The sequence below is a fragment of the Phaenicophaeus curvirostris genome, chromosome 8 (genome assembly GCF_032191515.1).
Source record: "Phaenicophaeus curvirostris isolate KB17595 chromosome 8, BPBGC_Pcur_1.0, whole genome shotgun sequence".
In the NCBI taxonomy this organism is placed as follows: Eukaryota; Metazoa; Chordata; class Aves; order Cuculiformes; family Cuculidae; genus Phaenicophaeus; species Phaenicophaeus curvirostris.
The window spans coordinates 37,497,989-37,516,916 of NC_091399.1; the positions used below are offsets into that span (position 1 = coordinate 37,497,989).

Here is an 18,928-nt window from a genome sequence, read left to right on the forward strand (position 1 = left end):
TAACCCCTCTGTTTTTCCTTTTCCCCCACCACAGCTTGAATCTTTCTTAGATGTGATCCCTGTGATGCAAAGTGCTTGTTGAACTAGGATTTCTGGTTTCTCTGTGTGCTGCGAGTCCAATGTAAAAATCAGTTTGCTGGTTGCTTTGTTTTAAGTTTACCAAAAATTTCTCCAGTCATTTTACTGAATGAAAGCACTGAACTCTCCTGGGCCTGTAAGTGCTTTGTAAACATAAGCTCCTTTAAAGTCAGTATCTGCAGTTCAGGAGCAATGGTTATTCTGTGTCTGTATCCACCTGCAGCCAAACTGAAGGTGACAGGCTGCGGCAGTTCTCCAAAATACTTTGGCTTTCTGTTGTTTTACTTGTAATCAGCTCTCATAGATTTAGCCCAGGCTTGGCAATTTGGAGTAAGTTGATGTAGAGGCCCCTCGCGATCATGTTCTCCATTGATCTGTTCCCTTATCCCAAACTCAGTTTTGAGGGATGGTCCCTGTGTCTTGCTGGTTTACAGAAATGCAAAGCTCATGACCCTATTTTTTAGTATTTGGGTATCTTCCTCCAGGAGTGGGCCTGGCATCTGATAACAGAGTTTAGTCTGTCCCTGATGGGCTGCAGAACTAGTGAGCTCTAGAAGTTGACAACACAGAAGGGAGATACTTCTCTGTTACAAGGGGTGGAAGACCTACCTAACATGGAGCCACAGGGGTTTCCTCCATTTACATTTGTGTTCCTACGCACAGAACCTTATACGGTAAACAAATGAAAAGGTTTGTGTGGGGGCAGGATGGGGAAATATCAACCCGTGCCTCTCTAATCCCAAATGAGTGGCATTTGGATCACAATACCGGCACAGCACAACATGGGGAGTGATCTTCTGAGCGCAAATAAGCTCAGTTTGATGGTTAAAAACTGAAATAGTCATTGTGAATGATTAGAAGAAAGATGGTAGGGGAGTTGTAACTCCTTTTCCAGATTGATCCAGTTTTTCAAGATTGAAAGGTACTGTTCGATGAAAAGACTGCATTCTTACAGATTGATGAGTGTAATAAAATCTGTGAGCAACCGTAGAAGGCAGGGAAACTTGAAAGAAAATTCTGTGAAGTCTTTGAAAAGAAATTCAAGAGAAAGAAGTAAAACCACAACTATAAAAACAAAAATATTCCAAGTAATTGAAAAGCTTTCTGTCTGCCAGGTACCATCAGCATAAGGCTCCATAATTGTTATGTCCTAAAGTCTATGAGTACTGGTAAAAATTATTTTAGGAATGTTGGTATTGACTGACTGTAGGACTAATAAATGCAAACTACACATGTAAATGAACCTGCATAGCAAATAGTCATTACTGCAGAGTACAGGCACCGTGAGGGTGTAGTGTTATTGGAAATTGTTGTGTTACCAGCTGCACAGAGTATCCAAAAGGTAAGGCAGATGCAGGGCGTGTGTGTGTTGATCAGTGCACAATGAGGACACTGGGGCCCTGATTCAAGATCCATGTATATACATCGTGGGTACCTTGGCAGTCCCAGTCAGCATGATTTGCATGTGCTCTTCTCCGTATTTCATCAGTCCATTTACTCATTTCCAACCTCTCCTGGGTTTCTGACCTTTTCTTTTTTAAGTAAGGCAGATTATAGTAACGTGATCTGTGAATCGTGCCCATTTCCCCTGTGCTCTGCAGTCTGTTAAGTGGGCTAGATACCAAATTGACTAAAAACAAACAAAAAAGCAAAAGGTCTTTTCCTTTCTTCTCCTCCAAATGTAGATGTCTCTACCCTCCATGAGTTCAAGTGTTAGAATGAGTCACACCAACTCTAAAGCTATTTAAAACTTAAAGAAAGGTTCTTATTCTATTAATTTCAATTTCTTTGTCTGAATTAGTAAAACAAACCCCTTGCTATACAGAAATAATTCCAAAACTACTTCAGAACTTTTCAGAACACAAGGTTTTTTTTTAAGGATGAAATATCAGAAGTAGGGAAGAACCCAGGATAGTTTAACTGTCAGGATTTGTCTTGGCGTTGCTGCTGTGAGAAGTTTGGCCACGGAGAATTTACACCATTACAATTGCTACCTTAAGGAGGCCTGTGTCACTGAAGACTTGCTGTGCACTTTAAGTGTGTATCTGTGTTTGGAAGAGACTACAGAATATCTGTGCAATAGAAATAAGAATGAAGAATACTTTGGGAACTGCTAGTTGCTCTCAGAATAGAAGCTGCCTTCTACCCTTGTGCAGTATTTATTTCATAAATTGAGAATAATTTGACTACAGTCAATAGGGATTGAAAACATGTACAAATCAGTAATCATAAATGAGGATTGGTCTAAAAATGCCTGTAAAACTTACTTGAAAAGCATCTGTTTACTAACGTGTACATGGGTAGTAAGTAGTACGGGTCTTCTTTGTGCTGGTTCTTGAAGATGACCAAAGGAAAACTGTGTATGTTTTAGAGTTACAAACTAAACAGGATGGCCTGTATTTCAATATGAATGTGTATGTTCTTTTTTGCATCCTATAAAATACTTGCTAGCATCAAGACACATAATGCATGACTGCTTGAATCAGTATGTGTACTTTGTTATTTGTTGCATTTAAAATGTATTGAAATCATATAATTAGGAAAATCTGATTAAGCTCTTTATGAAACCTATATTGCGCCCATGCAGCTATTAGTTGATTAAAACTTCAGAAGTTGATCTTAGACCACGTATTTTTTTGCATTAGATTATGTGATCAAGAACTGTGAGTTAACTTCTCAAGGAAGGGGTGTTAATAGGAAAAAAAAAAGGCAAACAAACTCCTTTGAAACTAAATCTGAACATTCAGTCAAAAATAGTCCCATGAGCTTTACTCTGAGAAGCAATAAGAGCAAAATGCAGTAAGTTACTTACTAAATGCTTTCCATGAGCCTGTCCAAGACAATAGTAGTAATATGTATCAGTAAATAATTAGCTTTCCTAGGAAACGTTAGCCTATCTAATAGACAAACATGCTGTGTGTAAAAATAATGAAAGCTTGTCTTGGAATTAACTGCACAGCGTTACGATTTTGGAAGAACACGTATGTCTGGTCTTTTTTGAATGCTATAATTTGTTGAAAATGAGTGCTAAAATGTATAGTGGAGGTCTTTAGCCTTTTGTTGGTCCAGAACTTTTTTTTTCACTTGAATAATTATTTTGGATTATTATATTACTTGTAATGCTTAACTGTAGCAAAAGCTGGAAGGAATGTTACATTTTTAGATTTTATTTCAGTGCCTCGTGAACAGGAATTGGAACATGACCTTCATGGAGGTGGCAGAGAGCTGCCGGTTAGTCCACTGTAAGGTGACCAACTTCGTGTGCCTAGGAAATACCTAGTCGTAGTTACCATCAGGCATTAGAAATCAGTCTGGCTAAACTATAGGTGTCCTCTAGTATCGTAACACATTTGTTTTAAAGTAAAACCTTAGGAATAGTCATGAAATCATCTTAACTACTTTACTTGGAAACCATTTAAAGAGACTGAGGCAGCAAAATAAAAGCAGCTGGTTACATTTACTGCCTGAAAAGAAACCTTATTCAGATGGACAAACTTCCTCTGTTGAGCTAGAGTATAGGAGAAAATATCGGGTTGTTTGGTTCTATGGTTTGTTTTTTTTCTCTTGTAGATCAGAGCTGTTACTGGGAGATGTCTCTACAAGCTCTCTGAAGGGGACTGTCATGGTTGCTCAGTGTGACTGTAGGGAGTATGATGAGTGTGAGTGCTGCATGCCTTCTCCGAGACTCAACTACACTTACATCATGTGGCTGAAGATGGTGACTGGAGTAACATCTTTGTGGTCACCTTTGATGTCAGTCAAGCCCATAGACATAGGTAAGCATGACCTACATTTCAAACCTTTATTAATGAAAAGCAGCAGGATGCCTTTCATGGAGAAGGAGAGCACAGAGAGAACAGGAAAGGCTTCTTGGTGCTGTCTCACTTGCTCAGGGTGGTGCCGTACACATTTCTCAGCCACCTAATGCCTGTCTGGGCTCTAGTACCAAACCATACTGAGCAGAGGCCAGGCTGTCAAAATACTTGAGCTTTCATTTCTAATCAGGACTGCTCTGCGCCTGAGTCTGGAGCAGCAGTAGAGCTTATTTGTGATGCTGAGGATTTAATTTAAAAAGTGAGAGGGGAGGGAAAAAGCTGCTCCTAAAGTTACTTAGCGAATAAAACTGCTCTTCTCTCAGGCAGCAATGTTGTCCTGATACATTCTTACACGTACAGTTCCAGCATTTTCCAGGCTGGAAAACATTCCTCTGGATTTAATCAAGTTGAAACTATGCTGACAGTATGCATTTAATATATGTTGCTGTCCAATACGCACGGTTGTTGGCAAATTTCAAAAAAGGCAGCAACTCTATCAGCTGTGGGGAAAAAAAATAGAAGTTTTATAAACCTCTTCCTAACTGATGTGCTTTGCAGACAGGATAAGTTAAAAGTCTCTGGGTGGGCTAGTTTTGAAGATGAGAGGTGGCATGTATCCTCTTGTTGCTTTTAAAGTATGCTACAGGGAAATATTAAAAATTCAGAGTTGCATCTGCCAGTGTTTAAAATAATACAGTTAGGTTGTTCTGCTTAGTGAAGTATATTTAAAAAATGCATAATATTAGTATATGTTCTGCCAAGACTTAGCTCAATTAAAAATTATTTTTGAAAGCAAAACAATGAATACTTGTGTAATGTAGAGCTGAACTTACTTATAGGTGGTATGGGTGGAACAAGTGGCATCAGGAGAACAGACGTCATTTGTTATTGTAAGCTTCGCAGAAGTGTGATGTACAAGTTACTGACTTTTGTTTTGAAAGCTATCCCTCTTCCCAAATCACTTATTCCTGCTGGTCTTCATTAAGTTAATTGCTTTGAGCTGTTATATAAGTAATAATAAAATAAGATCTGATTTAGTGTAGTAGGTTTATTCTGAAAATAACAACAGGGTTTTGGTAAACTGGGTGAGATTCCAGTAACAGTGCTTAAGTGAGAAACCCTGAAGAGCTGAGAGACCAATGAAAGGCCATTTTGTATTTAATTTGGTATGGGTAGAGGCAGACTCTTACTTGAGCAGACCCCAGGGCAGCTGTAGGAGGTTCTGGGTATGTGTTGTCTGACCATCCGGTTCAAACGGCAGGAGGGAATTCTTTTGGTTCTTCTTGGCAGTAGCTAAAGGCCGTGGATGTGTATCTTTTGAACTCTGCCAGCTTGGTTACTGCTACCAGCCCACCTTCACCTTCATGGAGGTTTTTCTCCTTTTCATTCTCCCTTTAGAACTACTTCTGTGAGCCTTTTGCGGCCTCCTGCACTCGTGTTTTCCAGGTTAGCAAGAACACAGTGTAGACAGCGTAAAGCCCTGAATGGAAGTAATGGTTACATCTAGGGGATGGGGACAGGCTGGGGATACCCGGTGCAGAACTCAAAGCGAACATGGGCCTGCTGCCCAAGACCCTTGGAAATGCTTTCTCTTCGGCTTTTGCATGTGCAATTTGCTCTGCTGTGATTTTTAACAGGATATTACTCTTGCATGGGAGAAACTCAGAACTGTAAATGAGGACAAGGTCAACCAAAGGCACTGTACTTGCACAGTGATTTGAAAAGGTCTCAGTAACAACAGTTAAAAGTAATATCTAGGTTCCATGCCTTTGTCCGAGGAAGAGTGCGTGTAATCCTAATCATCATTCTAAATTGCCCATCCGTTTTCCTTTCCAGGGAGTTCTCTAAATCCTTGAAGGAAGTTTCTGAAACACTCCATTGTTACTTTGCTCTAATGTAGGGCTCCTGGAGACCTTCCTTCATAGCCATAATCACGGTGGAAGGGATGAGAATGTTTAGAAGTTCTCTGTGTACAATATCCTGTCTTAAGGAGTAGAGCAAATTGCTTTGCTCAGTGCTTCCATCCCTCTCAGTCCTCTTTTCAGCAAAAAAGTAAGTAGTGCTTTGTTCCTGGGAAGAATCATGGCCCAAGGAAAGAAATTCATGTAGTTTTAAGTCAAACATTAGGTCAAACAGCATGTCCTGATAACTAGCTATGTTACAGTTCCAGAGTGCACTTTTCCAGTGATATTACACATTGCTTTGTCACATGCCAGCTGTAAAGCAGCTCTTGAACACAGAGTTTAAAGAAAAGGCATGAAAGAACAAGTAAAAAGCCTTTACTGCCAGCAGTTATAGGCAATAAGGTTAGTGATAAACTTGTCAATTAATTTGTCCATAGTAAAGCCTGAACCTCCACAGAACCTGCATCTGGAAATGACAGAGAAAGGCCAAGTGAAGATCTGCTGGTCTGACCCTGTGCTGGTGCCGTACCAACTTCAGTATGAAGTGAAGATCTCTGCATATTCAGGTCAAAATGCTTGGCAGGTGAGTCGTCTCTGCTCACTTTGTTTTAGATGGAGCAGTGCAGGTGGTTGGGTCTCTTAAAGAGCCCAAGATTTCTTACCACCCCTATTGTCCTTGGACAGTGGCTCTGTTGAATTGAGCAAGATGGCTTGTCTGACGGAACTAGTCATGGCACTCTGTTCTTTCCTGAGTTGGTGTGTCCAGTAAACCCTGGTCAGTGTCAACAGAATGTGGTGAAGCTGGCAAGCTTGACTTCGCATCTGTTACACGAGGAGAACTGCTACACAATGATGAAAGACCCGTCTCCTGTTGGGTCTTACAAACAAACTCCATCTTCCTTTTTGGATGAAATACTAAATTCTGTGAAGTCTGAAGGCAAAGCTCTCTCTTTCCAGCAAACCCCAAATTCTGTGATACATGCATATATGTTTAATATCTATAGCTTTTGTTAGTGAATGGCTTCTTCTGTTGCTACCATGCTCTGGACTAAAAAGCAGCTGTTAATTAGCAGTCCATAATGAAATAACGTGTTTTCCACAGTGGTGTGCAACCTCTACCATATTCCAGTTCACAATAAATTTAAAGAAGAAAGCTCTTTTTTTGGCCCAATTCACTGCCTAATAACTACTCTCTAGACTATTTGTTTTGGTTCCCTCTGTATTTCATTATATAACAATGATTGTAGAATAGTCTGGGCTGGAAGGGACCTTAAAGATCATCTAGTTCCAATTCCTCCTCCCATGGGCAGGGACACCTCCCACCAGCCCAGGCTGCCCATGGCCCCGTCCAGCCTGGCCTTGAACAGCTCCAGGGATGGGACAGCCACAGCTTCCCTGGGAACCTGTGCCAGTGCCTCACCACCCTCATGGGGAAGAAATTCCTCCTTATGACTAGTCTCAATCTGCCTCTTTCCAGTTTATACCCATTGCTCTTCATCCCATCACCAGGAGACTTTGTAAAGAGTCCCTCCCCAGCTTTCTTGTAGCCCCTTCAGGTATTGGAAGGTGGCTATAAGATCTCTTTGGAGCCTTCTCTTCTCCAGGCTGAACAGCCCCGGCTCTCTCAGCCTGTCAAAATAGAATTGTCAGAAGTGGGATTCGAACCCACGCCTCCAGGGGAGACTGCGACCTGAACGCAGCGCCTTAGACCGCTCGGCCATCCTGACCTGCTGCATGTTTATGATGATAGCTTCTGCTGATCCGACAGGTGGTTCAAGTTGCTCTCGAAACCTCACTGGCCATAGACAACACGCTGCTTGAGTCTTCGTGCTTTGTACAAGTGCGGTGCAGGAATCATTATGGTCTAGGGTTCTGGAGTGATTGGAGCACACCGTATAACCTCACCCGAGGAGGTAGGTCATGTGCTGTCACTTATGTGCTGTAAGTAGTCTTGTGGAACAGATTTCCCAGTTTCTTTTGTTTTGTGGAATGAGTATTTGAGAGCACGTGTTATCCAGGGAGTATATTATGCATGAATTTGGCTGAAAAATCTGTGGAAGTTCTTCCCCCTTCTGCTTCTCTTTTTGCACGGCTTTACCTGAGATTCTGTTCTTTCCTTTGTACAAAACTTGCACAGAAAGAGTTCTGACTAATGCACGTGGATTGCATAGGTAGCTCCATGACACCTCTTAGCCTGACCCTGTTGCTTGCTCACCAAGCACCTGTTCAGACCCAGAAAAAGCTCTTTTTCTGAGAGTTTTTCCATGTCAAAAGACAGTTGACGGTTTTTAACTTCTACTCAATGTAAGATTTTTCTCCTAATGTTTTCTCTAGCTTTTAATTTAGTCTGAGGCCTTGCAGCTGGACCAAAAGTGCAGGACAGTTTTGGGTTTGTAGATTTAACGTAATCCATCTTAGTTTGTAATGCTGACCCCCATTTGCAGCCTGCATAACAGCCCCGATATATTGCTTTCAGTGCATGTGGCTTTTGTGTTAAGTGTTTTATCTTCTATACTGTAATCAATTTAGTCTCCAAACAAGGTGAGTTCCTGACACGTTGCGTGCAGTAAGAGTTCTCTTGGACTGAGTAAAGGGCTCTTATGATTCAATGTAGTCCCTTATATCAATATAGCTACTGCTAAAATGGTAGAATGTAGTGGGTCTCTTTTTCGTGGTCAGGCTATGTAGGAAGGGAAAGAAATGTTGTTTGACAAATCCTTGGTCACTTATCAGGATTGCTGATTTGCTTTGCAGACTGTGCTGTTTGGGGTCAGCCTAAAGATTGCAGAACTTTTTGAATTGTGTTTTCACATGTCCTGCTTATGGTTAACCAGAATGTTTTGGTCTGTGTTATCACAGATATCCTCTGAACCGTTAGATGAGAATCTTAGTGCTTTACCTAGGCACATGCATGTATGCCTCTTTACTGTGTGCAAAATAATCATAGAATCATAGAATAACCAGGTTGGAAGAGACCCACCAGATCATCAAGTCCAACCATTCCTATCAAACGCTAAACCATGCCCCTTAGCACCTCATCCACCCGTGCCTTAAACACCATGTGCTTAAATCAAGTACCCTGGTAAATAACTAATCTTTGTAGTCTTCCAAGAACACTGAGAATATACAGAACGTTATGTAGCATGTAACACAGGCTGTCTGATTCTATGAGAAGAGGCCTAACTGGCCCTTAGTCTTTTGGACTTATGAAACAATATGTGTATGTGCATATATACAGAACTATATAGCTTTGAGGATTGTTTTGGAGGGTAAATACATGTTCTCCCTCTGACATACACATTCTGTTATTTTGAGAAAGAATATATGAGTATATTGAGAAATCTGGATGTAGAAGAGGTGCAGTAGGTACTGTTAGATTATTTTTTATTAATCCTGTTATGGGATATATAATCGTATTAAACATACATCTCATCAGCAAAATAATCCCATTGTGACAAACCTGATGGCAGCATAGAGCGATTCATTTTCTTCACTGCAGGAAGCTCAAATTAGCATATTCTGCCAATGGCCAATGCTAGGAGGAGCCGATGGAAGAACAGGGGAGTGTGCAGCACAGCTGGGAGCAGCGAAGCAGCTGTAACAGGAACACTGCCTTGCATTCATGGACGCACACTAACACCAGCAAAATAAATACTGAAAGCAGGCAGCTATATCTTTGTAGAGCTGACCAGTTTCATGTTCTGATTTATATTAAACATGAAAGCTTTCAACAATAGCAATATTGTAGGTCTCCTCTGCTGTCTGAGAAGGCCTGTATTTTGGAAAAGTCCTGAAAATATCTGACGTGATTCGTCAACTGTGGAAAGCATACCTGACCTTGCAAGCATTTTCTTACTGGCTTTGGGTTGATCTGTGGTGAGCTGTTCCTTTTCAGCAGGTGTGTAACACCTGTAGCTTCCCTGAGTACGTGATTGATTAAGGCTGAGCTTATGCATGTTCACATGCTTTGCAATTTTAGTGTCTTTATGCCTAGGTGGATTACTTATTGCATTGCTGCTACCATTTGGTATTAACTACACTGCTGAGATTGTAAAACACGTTTTTGAGACATTAATCTTCTGATGACTTGAATAGGAGTAGGATTAGTAACTACTGGAAAGCTTGATAGATTGATTTAGTTATTTTCAACCTTCTCTGCCCCAGTTCTCTCAAAATATATGTTCCAGTATTACAGTAGTGTTTCAGCTTTCATGTGATTTCAATGTCCTTGCAGAGTTCCAAGGAGTAGATTTTCTCTTTTACAAACACAAACATTGCCTTTCTCTTATTTGTATCTTCTCTAACTTTTACCCGAGGGTGATGATATGATTTGAAAATTTGTGGTGTGTTTGTGAGATGAGTTATGGAAGCTGACCCTATCTAGGCTGCAGGTACTTGTTGCAGGATTTAAATAAACTGACCTGAGGCCTTAAAAAGTGGGCTGAGTAAAAAGCAGCAGCGTTAATCTAGTTTCCCAAGATTGAATTTAGAGGAGCCCACGTAACTCCCTGCTTCCCTTGTGCTGCTGTGTATTGCTTTTCACTGTACCCTGCAGCGATTTTCTGCTCATTTAATTCCTGTTTGTCTGTGGACATTATTTTTATTAGAATTTACAAACATCAGTTATGGGGGAGACAGTCCAAGGCTCGTTTCTACAGCTCTGCCATATTTTTGTTAATAGTAGTTGAGAAGTAGGAAATACAGAAATAGAACTGGACAATAACAACAATAACAATAATAATGTTTTTCTGTTGATGTATGCCTTTGTGGGTTTTTTTTTGTTCTCATTCTGTTCTCAATGGATTTTTTTTTTCCTTTTTTCCCCCCTCCTGTGTAGCTGAAGTCCTGTACTTCCCTCCTAAGGTACTGACCAGTGTTGGCTCTAACGTTTCCTTTCATTGCATCTATAAAAACAAAACCAAGATCGTAGAGTCTAAGAAGATTGTTTGGTGGCTGAATTTAGCAGAAGAAATCCCAGAAAGTCAGTATACGCTTGTGAATGATCGTGTAAGCAAAGTTACTCTTTTCAACTTGAAAGCAACAAAACCTAGAGGAGGTTTCTTCTATAACGCATTTTACTGTTGTCATCAAAATAGGGAATGTCATCATAGATACGCTGAATTATATGTAGTAGGTAAGACTCCAGATGATTTTAAATTATAATTTTGGGGCATTTAAATAGTAAGGTCAGAATATTTCTATTTTAAACTCCAGTTAGCTTTTATTGAGCAGCTATGACTTGTAATGTGTCTTTTTTGTATAAATAGTTACATCTTTAGTAATATACTTTTAATGTGTTTTAATTAGATGTGAATATCAGTATCACATGTGAAACAGATGGGTACTTAACAAAAATGACTTGCAGATGGTCTGCAAAGCAAAACACATTGCTCCCAGGAAGTTCCTTGCAGTTAAGATACTACAGGTATGTCTAAATTTTAATGCACTCTTCGTGTTTGGAAAACGTTGCTATGAAAATACTACTATAGCAAAGAATTCTGAATAGTTGTAATTACAAAATGTGCTCAGTTTCTGTAAGCAGGACTTTTTCACAACTTGAACTCCAGAGGTATTAACTACTTGTGCAGAAAGGGGACGTGGATAAAATCACAGAATCGTTTAGGTTGCAAAAGACCTTTCAAGATGAAGTCCAGCCATTAATGCTGCCAAGTCCACCACTAGACCACATCCCAAATACCTGAGTATGTAACATGGATTCTATTTACAATGTTCTTCAGCATATATAAAACCTGTAGATGCAGTTTGGAAGACAGTTATCTTAAAGTAGATATGTTTGCTTCTATCAGTTACGAAAATTATTTTTCTAGTTGCTTATATCCACACATTGTAAGGAAAAAAAACATTTACAATGAGAGCGACTGAGCACTAGAGCAGTGGCCCAGAGAGGCTGTAGAACCTCTGCCCTTGGAGGCTTCCAGATCCTGACTGGACAGGGCTTTGGTCAACTTCTGACTTTGTGTTGAACCCTGCTGTGGTAGGACTTGAGACCTCTTGAAGTCTCTGTTTAATCTTTGATTTTTCTATAAGTCTGTATCTTTTTTCCTACATACAGGCAGTAAGTAAAAATAGAAGGATCAAATTTATTTCATTCCAGATGGAAAAAAAATCTTGCTTATAAAAACATAATAAAATCTTAGTTCATAAAGGGAATATTAGTTCCTGAAAGTAGCATCTTTTGTGGCTGGAACAAGTCTTAGTTTTCCTGGGTTTGATCAGGTGTTTTGGCCTAGCTTGTTTTCAGAGAGTTGGTTTAATTTTGTTTGTCTTTTGGACAGAGCAGGAAAACTGGGTGTAATGTGGAGCAAATGCATTTTGTTTGCAAAATCAGTGGTATGATCATCCTTATCTTCATCTTCACAAATACTGCCTGTGATAGTATTATTTTACCACAAAACTAAAAAATTCCATTGAGTTATTAATATATTCAGCTTAAGAATTTCCTAGAAATGTGTTATTCTTTATATAAACAAGGTGGTCAGACAGCCCTTCTTGAGAAAAAAAAATCTAATTGTACTGCTTTGAGGGACCTGAAGCAAAAAAGTTTTGGCAAACAAGCTTAAATCATCCCTGAGGGCCTAATCCTTTGGAAAGCTGGGCTGTCTTCTCTGTTGGAAGTGGAATGAAGTTTTGAGCTATTGTAGTACCCAGCTGAATATCTGGTTTGTGGACTAAAGTAGTAACCGAGATGCTTGAGATTTCCAGGGGAGACTTTTAGGACAGGATTAGTGAGTGTATGACTGCTAAGGTAGGTTTTGTTTCAAGTGTCTTCACACATATGAATATAATGAGTGTACAACACATTGTGGCACAACAACCCTATGCAGTGCTACAGACTGGGAGAAGTCTGTCTAGAAAGCTGCCTGGAGGAGAGGGACCTGGGGGTGTTGGTTGACAGCCGACTGAATATGAGCCAGCAGTGTGCCCAGGTGGCCAAGAAGGCCAATGGCATCTTGGGTTGTATCAGAAACGGTGTGACCAGCAGGTCCAGGGAGGTTATCCTCCCTCTGTACTCGGCACTGGTGAGACCGCTCCTCGAATACTGTGTTCAGTTCTGGGCCCCTCACCACAAGAAGGATGTTGAGGCTCTGGAGCGAGTCCAGAGAAGAGCAACAAAGCTGGTGAAAGGGCTGGAGAACAGGCCTTATGAGGAGCGGCTGAGAGAGCTGGGGTTGTTTAGCCTGGGGAAGAGGAGGCTGAGGGGTGACCTCATTGCTCTCTACAACTACCTGAAAGGACGTTGTAGAGAGGAGGGTGCTGGCCTCTTCTCCCAAGTGACAGGGGACAGGACAAGAGGGAATGGCCTCAAGCTCCGCCAGGGGAGGTTTAGGCTAGACGTTAGGAAAAAATTCTTTACAGAGAGGGTCATTGGGCACTGGCACAGGCTGCCCAGGGAGGTGGTTGAGTCACCTTCCCTGGAGGTGTTTAAGGCACGGGTGGACGAGGTGCTGAGGGATATGGTTTAGTGTTTGGTAGGAACGGTTGGACTCGGTGATCCGGTGGGTCTCTTCCAACCTGGTTATTCTGTGATTCTGTGATTCTGTGATACTGCTGGGCAGGGAGCTTGAAATGTAAACCATGCTGCAATCACCATGGGTTTCATTCCCACTTCTTCACTCTTCAGGTTTAGATAAAAGTGTTATTTTCTAATAGGAGGGTTGTTACAGGGTTCTTGCTAGATCAAGCAGTAAACATTAATACAGACTGAAAATCCTTCACGGATGCTAGTATTTATTGTGATTTTTCTTTTTTGTTTGTTGTTAATAGTAAGATCTGAAAGAGGAAAAATAAAAAGCTAAGTCATGAATGTAGCGACTACCAAAAAGTTGAAGTACAAGACGTTTAAAAATTTATAGATGCGAAAACACCAGTATAATTTGCATAACATTGTGTTGCATATTGGGAACAAATATACAAAAAGAATTTGAATGTTTGCAAGCTTGAAATCAGATGAAATGGTCAGTTTTTTTAATTGCCCAGGTTTGATAGTAAAAGGCACCATAAATATGTTGGAATCGCTAGTATTTGCTTAGACATAGGCAAGTCCTCACGTGAAAAGATGGAAGTTAGATGTGTTGCATCAACATCACAAGCGTTTGGTTTTCCAGGAGCACATAGCTGTTCTTCTTAGTTCCTGATGCAATTCCATCTTACAGGTGAAATCCGACACTATGCAATAGTGTGGTGTGATGGCTTGGCTGCTGGTGTTTTGCTTTGGTTGGATTGTTACTACATCTTCCTCTACAGTCAGTGCTACCAACAGAGACAGCACAGAAATTATTACCTTGTGAAAACAGAGAACGCTAAGCTAAACCTTTGAAGCACAAGGCAGCTGTTTGATCAGTAGTGGCTGTGTTGGCAACTGGAGGAGAGGCTCAGCTAAGTGTGACTTTTGAGATTTGGCTGAATAACTTATACCCTATCTGGCCACTCTCACCAAAAGTACAAACACTGTGTAGGCTTAGGAGAAATTAGGAGAGATTTGAAAACTTTACTGATGACCTGGCCAGTGCCTTTTTATCCAGAGTCCAGCTCTTCTCTCTTCTATTGCCAAAAGTAATTCTGTATGTAGGGTTTTAATACGACCCTCCAGAATTGATATTTTTATGGGATTTCCATCTTCTGAGACTTCACTGTACGTGTCCAATTGGTCCATATGGCACCTTTCCCCTGGATGCCAGTTGGTATTTTGAAAGTCATGTTCCCAGCTGGAGAAAATTCTTGGCTGGAGATCTATCTTGCTATGTTTATTGCTAATACATACCAATCTGCTAACATGATTTATGAGTGTTTGGAGATGCCTGCTCTTATTGTACTTGTTTCTTCCTGTTGTTAATTTCTTATCAAAAGATTTTGCACTGGGGAGAGCCTTCACATCCTGGTTTTTTCTTGCCAAGACCAAAGCTTTGAGAAGTAACACTGCAGAGTTGTTATCCATTTAGTGCAGGTTCAAATTCAAGATCTGTCCAAATAATCATGAAAATCCCCAGATCGTTCCAGTGACACCATTTGTTTTAATTGCCTTCTATCTTACTGATGCCATCAACAGCTTTATAGTTGCAACAAATGTTGGGGTTTTTTCTCTTTTAAGGAGTCGAATTTATTGTTCCGACTTTCCAAGTACTTCTCCAAAATCAGAGGTGAAAGAATGCCATTTACAGAAGAATCATTCTTATGAGTGCACATTTCAGCCTATTTTTCTTTTATCCGGATATACCATGTGGATAGAGTTGAAGCACTTACTGGGAACACTTGAATCCTCGCCAACTTGTGTCATTCCAGCAGATTTGGGTAGGTCAAGACTCGTGCATATCTCTCTTCACTTGTGACTTTGGATTTCATTCCTTATATTGTGTAGGTAAAGTACTTCTCCACAGCATTTAAAATAAATTAGATTGTGGAACGAACATAAAAGCATAAGAGCTTTGATATTGTCTTCTAAAAGACATTGAATTAAATGTTACTTCCATACATTTTGCTTGGCACAGGAGCAATTTGTAACTGCAGCTAATACCTTAAAAATGAAACATCCAGTTTTGCATACTTATTCTCTCGGGTGTTTTGCAAAGACAGCTACAGAAAGTACAAGTATATTTAAAAAGACAGTCTCATTTTTAAGGTTCTTGGTTATCTAACTTTTCTGAAGTCTTCAATTTTTCAATTTTATATTTGGTACAGCAAAGCACTATATATATTTCTTATAGTTATATTCATTAAAATCATGGGGACTGTTCATGCTCTTTCCTGCTTTTGCAAAGTTTATTTGGTGATACAGAGCATTTACTTAAATATGTATAAAAACAAGAGGCAAGAACAGTGTTTGAGGGTTTTCAACCACTGCAAAATGTGCAAAGCACGTCTTTTTATCTGGTCTGTGATTCAGTCTTCATTGGACTCTGTTTTTGGACACAAATGTGAACAGGTGTAGAGAGCAAATGGGGCAGTGAGACCACAGAAATGCTGCATGCAATAAAGCAGAGTAATGAAATACATCTATTATGTATGTGGGGAAGCTTGCAGACAGAGAACATAAATTAAAACTAACTGTCCTTTACATTTCAAAGTTTTAGAGTAAGCAAAAATCAATTTCACAGGAAGGAAAGGTGAAGTTCAGTGCGTGACAGCCGAGTGGAGTATGGGAATTGTTATTACTATTAATTTGGTGGCTTTGTGGTTTTCAAGATTACTCTTGTCTAGTTCAAAGAGGTCTGTTTGTGCCTTTTTGACAAGCATGTTCGCTGGTTATCGGAGAACTGTTGGGAGCCTTGGGCGTCAGAAAAGAGGGGGGTGGTGTGAGGGATGGCAGGTGGAGATCCTGCACGGCTGCATCTTAGACAGTTTGCCAAGAAAACCCAGCACCTTGTCAGCACGGCAGCTGTTAGTCTGCTCTCTGTTGGCTGTGCTCTTTTGGAGAGAGGTGGCAGCTTTATATGATGCTGCCCAGTGAGGAATTCTAGCTAAATTTTAGGAGGCTGGTTTACTAAAGTAATCACTTTAACTAAAAAGCAGTGAGTAGAATTGACCTCCACTGGGTGAAAGGTGCTTTCTATCATGGTAAACTGAAACATACTCCCTCTAACACCACCCACAACTTAGCACTTATTTCAAGGGTTTTGGGTTTTTTTGTGTTGTTTTTCCATACTCACCATCTGATTAGTCAAAACAAGTTTATTCTAACTTTGTTTTGATAGCAAACCAGGGCTTTGTGACATTCATGTTTAGTCTGCTGGGGAAGCTCAACTGTGGTGGAATTTCCTATTAGTAACATAAAACCTTCACAGAATATTTTCATTGATGATTGCATAATGTTTGTCACTATCCTTAAAAGAGCTGCCTGAGCTGTGTGTGCCACTGCTTTCCACAGTGGTGCATCCCATCACTGCCAGGCTACATCTTTTGCTCTTTTTACTGGGGGAGGTATCAGGTGTTGGCACCAGTAGAAGCTGTTGTGCTTTAAATTAAAATGAACCGTAACAAAACTTGCCCATGTATATTTTTTAAAAAATAAAATATTTATTCTGTAAGAAACTTTGATTTTAATATTTCAACTGAAGATATGTGTATATATTTTGTTTTGTTATTTTAGTTTTGGTCTAAATGGGAATTAATTTACCAGTCTGCAATGCTTTTGTCTACTGTGAATGGGCAAGCCAGCCTGAATTGGGGAATTGTTATGTTTGCATTGTAGTCCAGCTTTACTTGGAATAAGAATGTGTTACCTGCCACCCTCAGGGCAGAAGAAAACAAACCGTGATGACTGGAATTAATGAGAAATGCCATACAGACATTACAGTCTTTTTTTTTTTTTATTCTTTCAATTTTTTAGTGAAGCCACTTCCTCCGTCCAACGTTAAAGCAGAAATTACCAGGAATGCTGGGCTGCTGAATGTCAGCTGGACAAACCCAATATTTACAAACAATGATCTTAAATTTCAGATTCGGTATGCTGTGAACAGGGAAGAAATTACATGGGAGGTACTGTTTTTTTAATCTAGATTGAAGCATGAATTGTTGCAGTGTTGTCATTTAGTGTGTTAGCATTTTTTTTCTGGAATTTGTGGCATGAAATGAATCACAGTTATAAGCATTTGCATTACCTAGCAAAGGAGTATTACTGATTAGGCCACTTTCTCATTGGATCAATTTTCAGGCATCCGTGACTTTTGTTCATGCTCTAAATATTTTGACTTCTGTTACAGCTGTATGAAGTTTCGAATGCACCAAAATCAGCTGTGATAAAAGTTCAGAAGCTTTGTGTTGAGTATGTTGTTCAGATCCGGTGCAGAGAACTGGATGGGTCAGGTTACTGGAGTGACTGGAGCAGATCAGCCGCTACGCTTGTAAAAGATATCAAAGGTACTTGTGCTTTCAGAGTGCGCTCTGATGGCCTGTCCAGTTTCAGACTGAGGTGTGACACTGTTCTTTCCAAACTGTGTACTCTTGCAGCTCCCTTACAAGGTCCTGAATTTTGGAGAATAATTATTGAGGATCCAGCAAGGAGGCAGAAAAACGTTACACTCTTGTGGAAGGTGAGAACAATTACGTTTTGGTTGTCCACTTTCATACAAAAAAACGTTGGCCAAAAAGGGAGTACGATAAGCACATGCAGATTTTGGGGGCAAACTTGGGCAGTTGCTGCTTATGGGACTTGTTATACAAGGCACTTGGGATACGATTTCTTTCGTGTTACTGCCTCTGGCTTGGCTAATGCTAGAGGCAAGCAGAGGTTGCTCGTGAATATTAATTACCATACTGTGATACAAGGTGAGACGATTCTGCACTCTTTGCTCAGTTAGCCTGTCTTGTACTTTACTCTGTTCTGTTCCTGTTACTCCCCCCAGTTTCTGTTTTTATTCTCTGTAATCATTCCTGCAGCTGACTGGCACACACCGAGCTGGTTTTGTACCCTAATCGTTGCCAAGTTTATAGTAATGTAGTAGCACGGAAATTTTCCTAGTGCTGTGTGGTTGCTCTGGATGGTTAAGAGGCGGGTGAGGCTCAGCGCTGACATACACTGGCAGCAGATGTGTTTCCAGGCTTGGGAAGCGCCCAGACCGGCTTTCTGAAGTGAGCTGATTTTTGCTCACTGGACTGATCTGATGTTCCAGTCAAATTGTTTTTGCATAGGTCCAGTTGCATGCTCCACAGCCATGTTGAGCTGCATCAGGGGTTCATTGCGGCTGCATGGAACGTCCCATTATTTCTGAAATCATATAGTCCTCACTACTTTAGGAGAGCCTTCAGACCTCTGGGCAAGCTGCAGACTTCCTTGCCTTTCTGCAGAGACCTGACCTAATATCTTAAGAGGTACTAGTGCAGCAGTTTTTATATAATTACCAATGAAAGTGTAAAGCAATGTGGATATGATACAGCATTCACATGTGAAACAGAGACTTAAATTGCATTTTTTTTCTAATGCTCAGAAAAGAAGGGTAAATCAAAGACTGTAAGTTATAAGGGGAGATGCAATCCTCATCTGCCAGGTTCTGCTGCCCAAGGTCTCTGAGCAGAATGTGCTGCTGACTCTGGAGAGCTGCCTGTGTAAACATCACTGCAACTGCATGTAAACTGGGCAAAGCTATGCTAAAAGGTTAGTGCAGGACAGAGAAAAAA

At 40.4% G+C, this 18,928-nt stretch overlaps 1 protein-coding gene and 1 non-coding gene across 2 annotated transcripts in view; one reads left to right on the forward strand and one right to left on the reverse strand.

Annotated features, from left to right (window-relative positions):
- Positions 1–18,928, forward strand: part of LEPR (leptin receptor) — a 37,905-nt gene that overhangs the window by 7,207 nt on the left and 11,770 nt on the right. The window contains exons 4-12 of the mRNA XM_069861953.1: positions 3,649–3,854; positions 6,235–6,380; positions 7,566–7,710; positions 10,635–10,931; positions 11,105–11,222; positions 14,907–15,106; positions 17,142–17,290; positions 17,515–17,671; positions 17,762–17,844. Coding sequence (XP_069718054.1) covers positions 3,649–3,854; positions 6,235–6,380; positions 7,566–7,710; positions 10,635–10,931; positions 11,105–11,222; positions 14,907–15,106; positions 17,142–17,290; positions 17,515–17,671; positions 17,762–17,844 — 1,501 coding nt within the window. The remainder of the gene's footprint in view (positions 1–3,648; positions 3,855–6,234; positions 6,381–7,565; positions 7,711–10,634; positions 10,932–11,104; positions 11,223–14,906; positions 15,107–17,141; positions 17,291–17,514; positions 17,672–17,761; positions 17,845–18,928) is intronic.
- On the reverse strand, positions 7,442–7,524 carry TRNAL-CAG (transfer RNA leucine (anticodon CAG)). The gene has a single exon. It is a non-coding gene; the product is annotated as a tRNA-Leu (tRNA).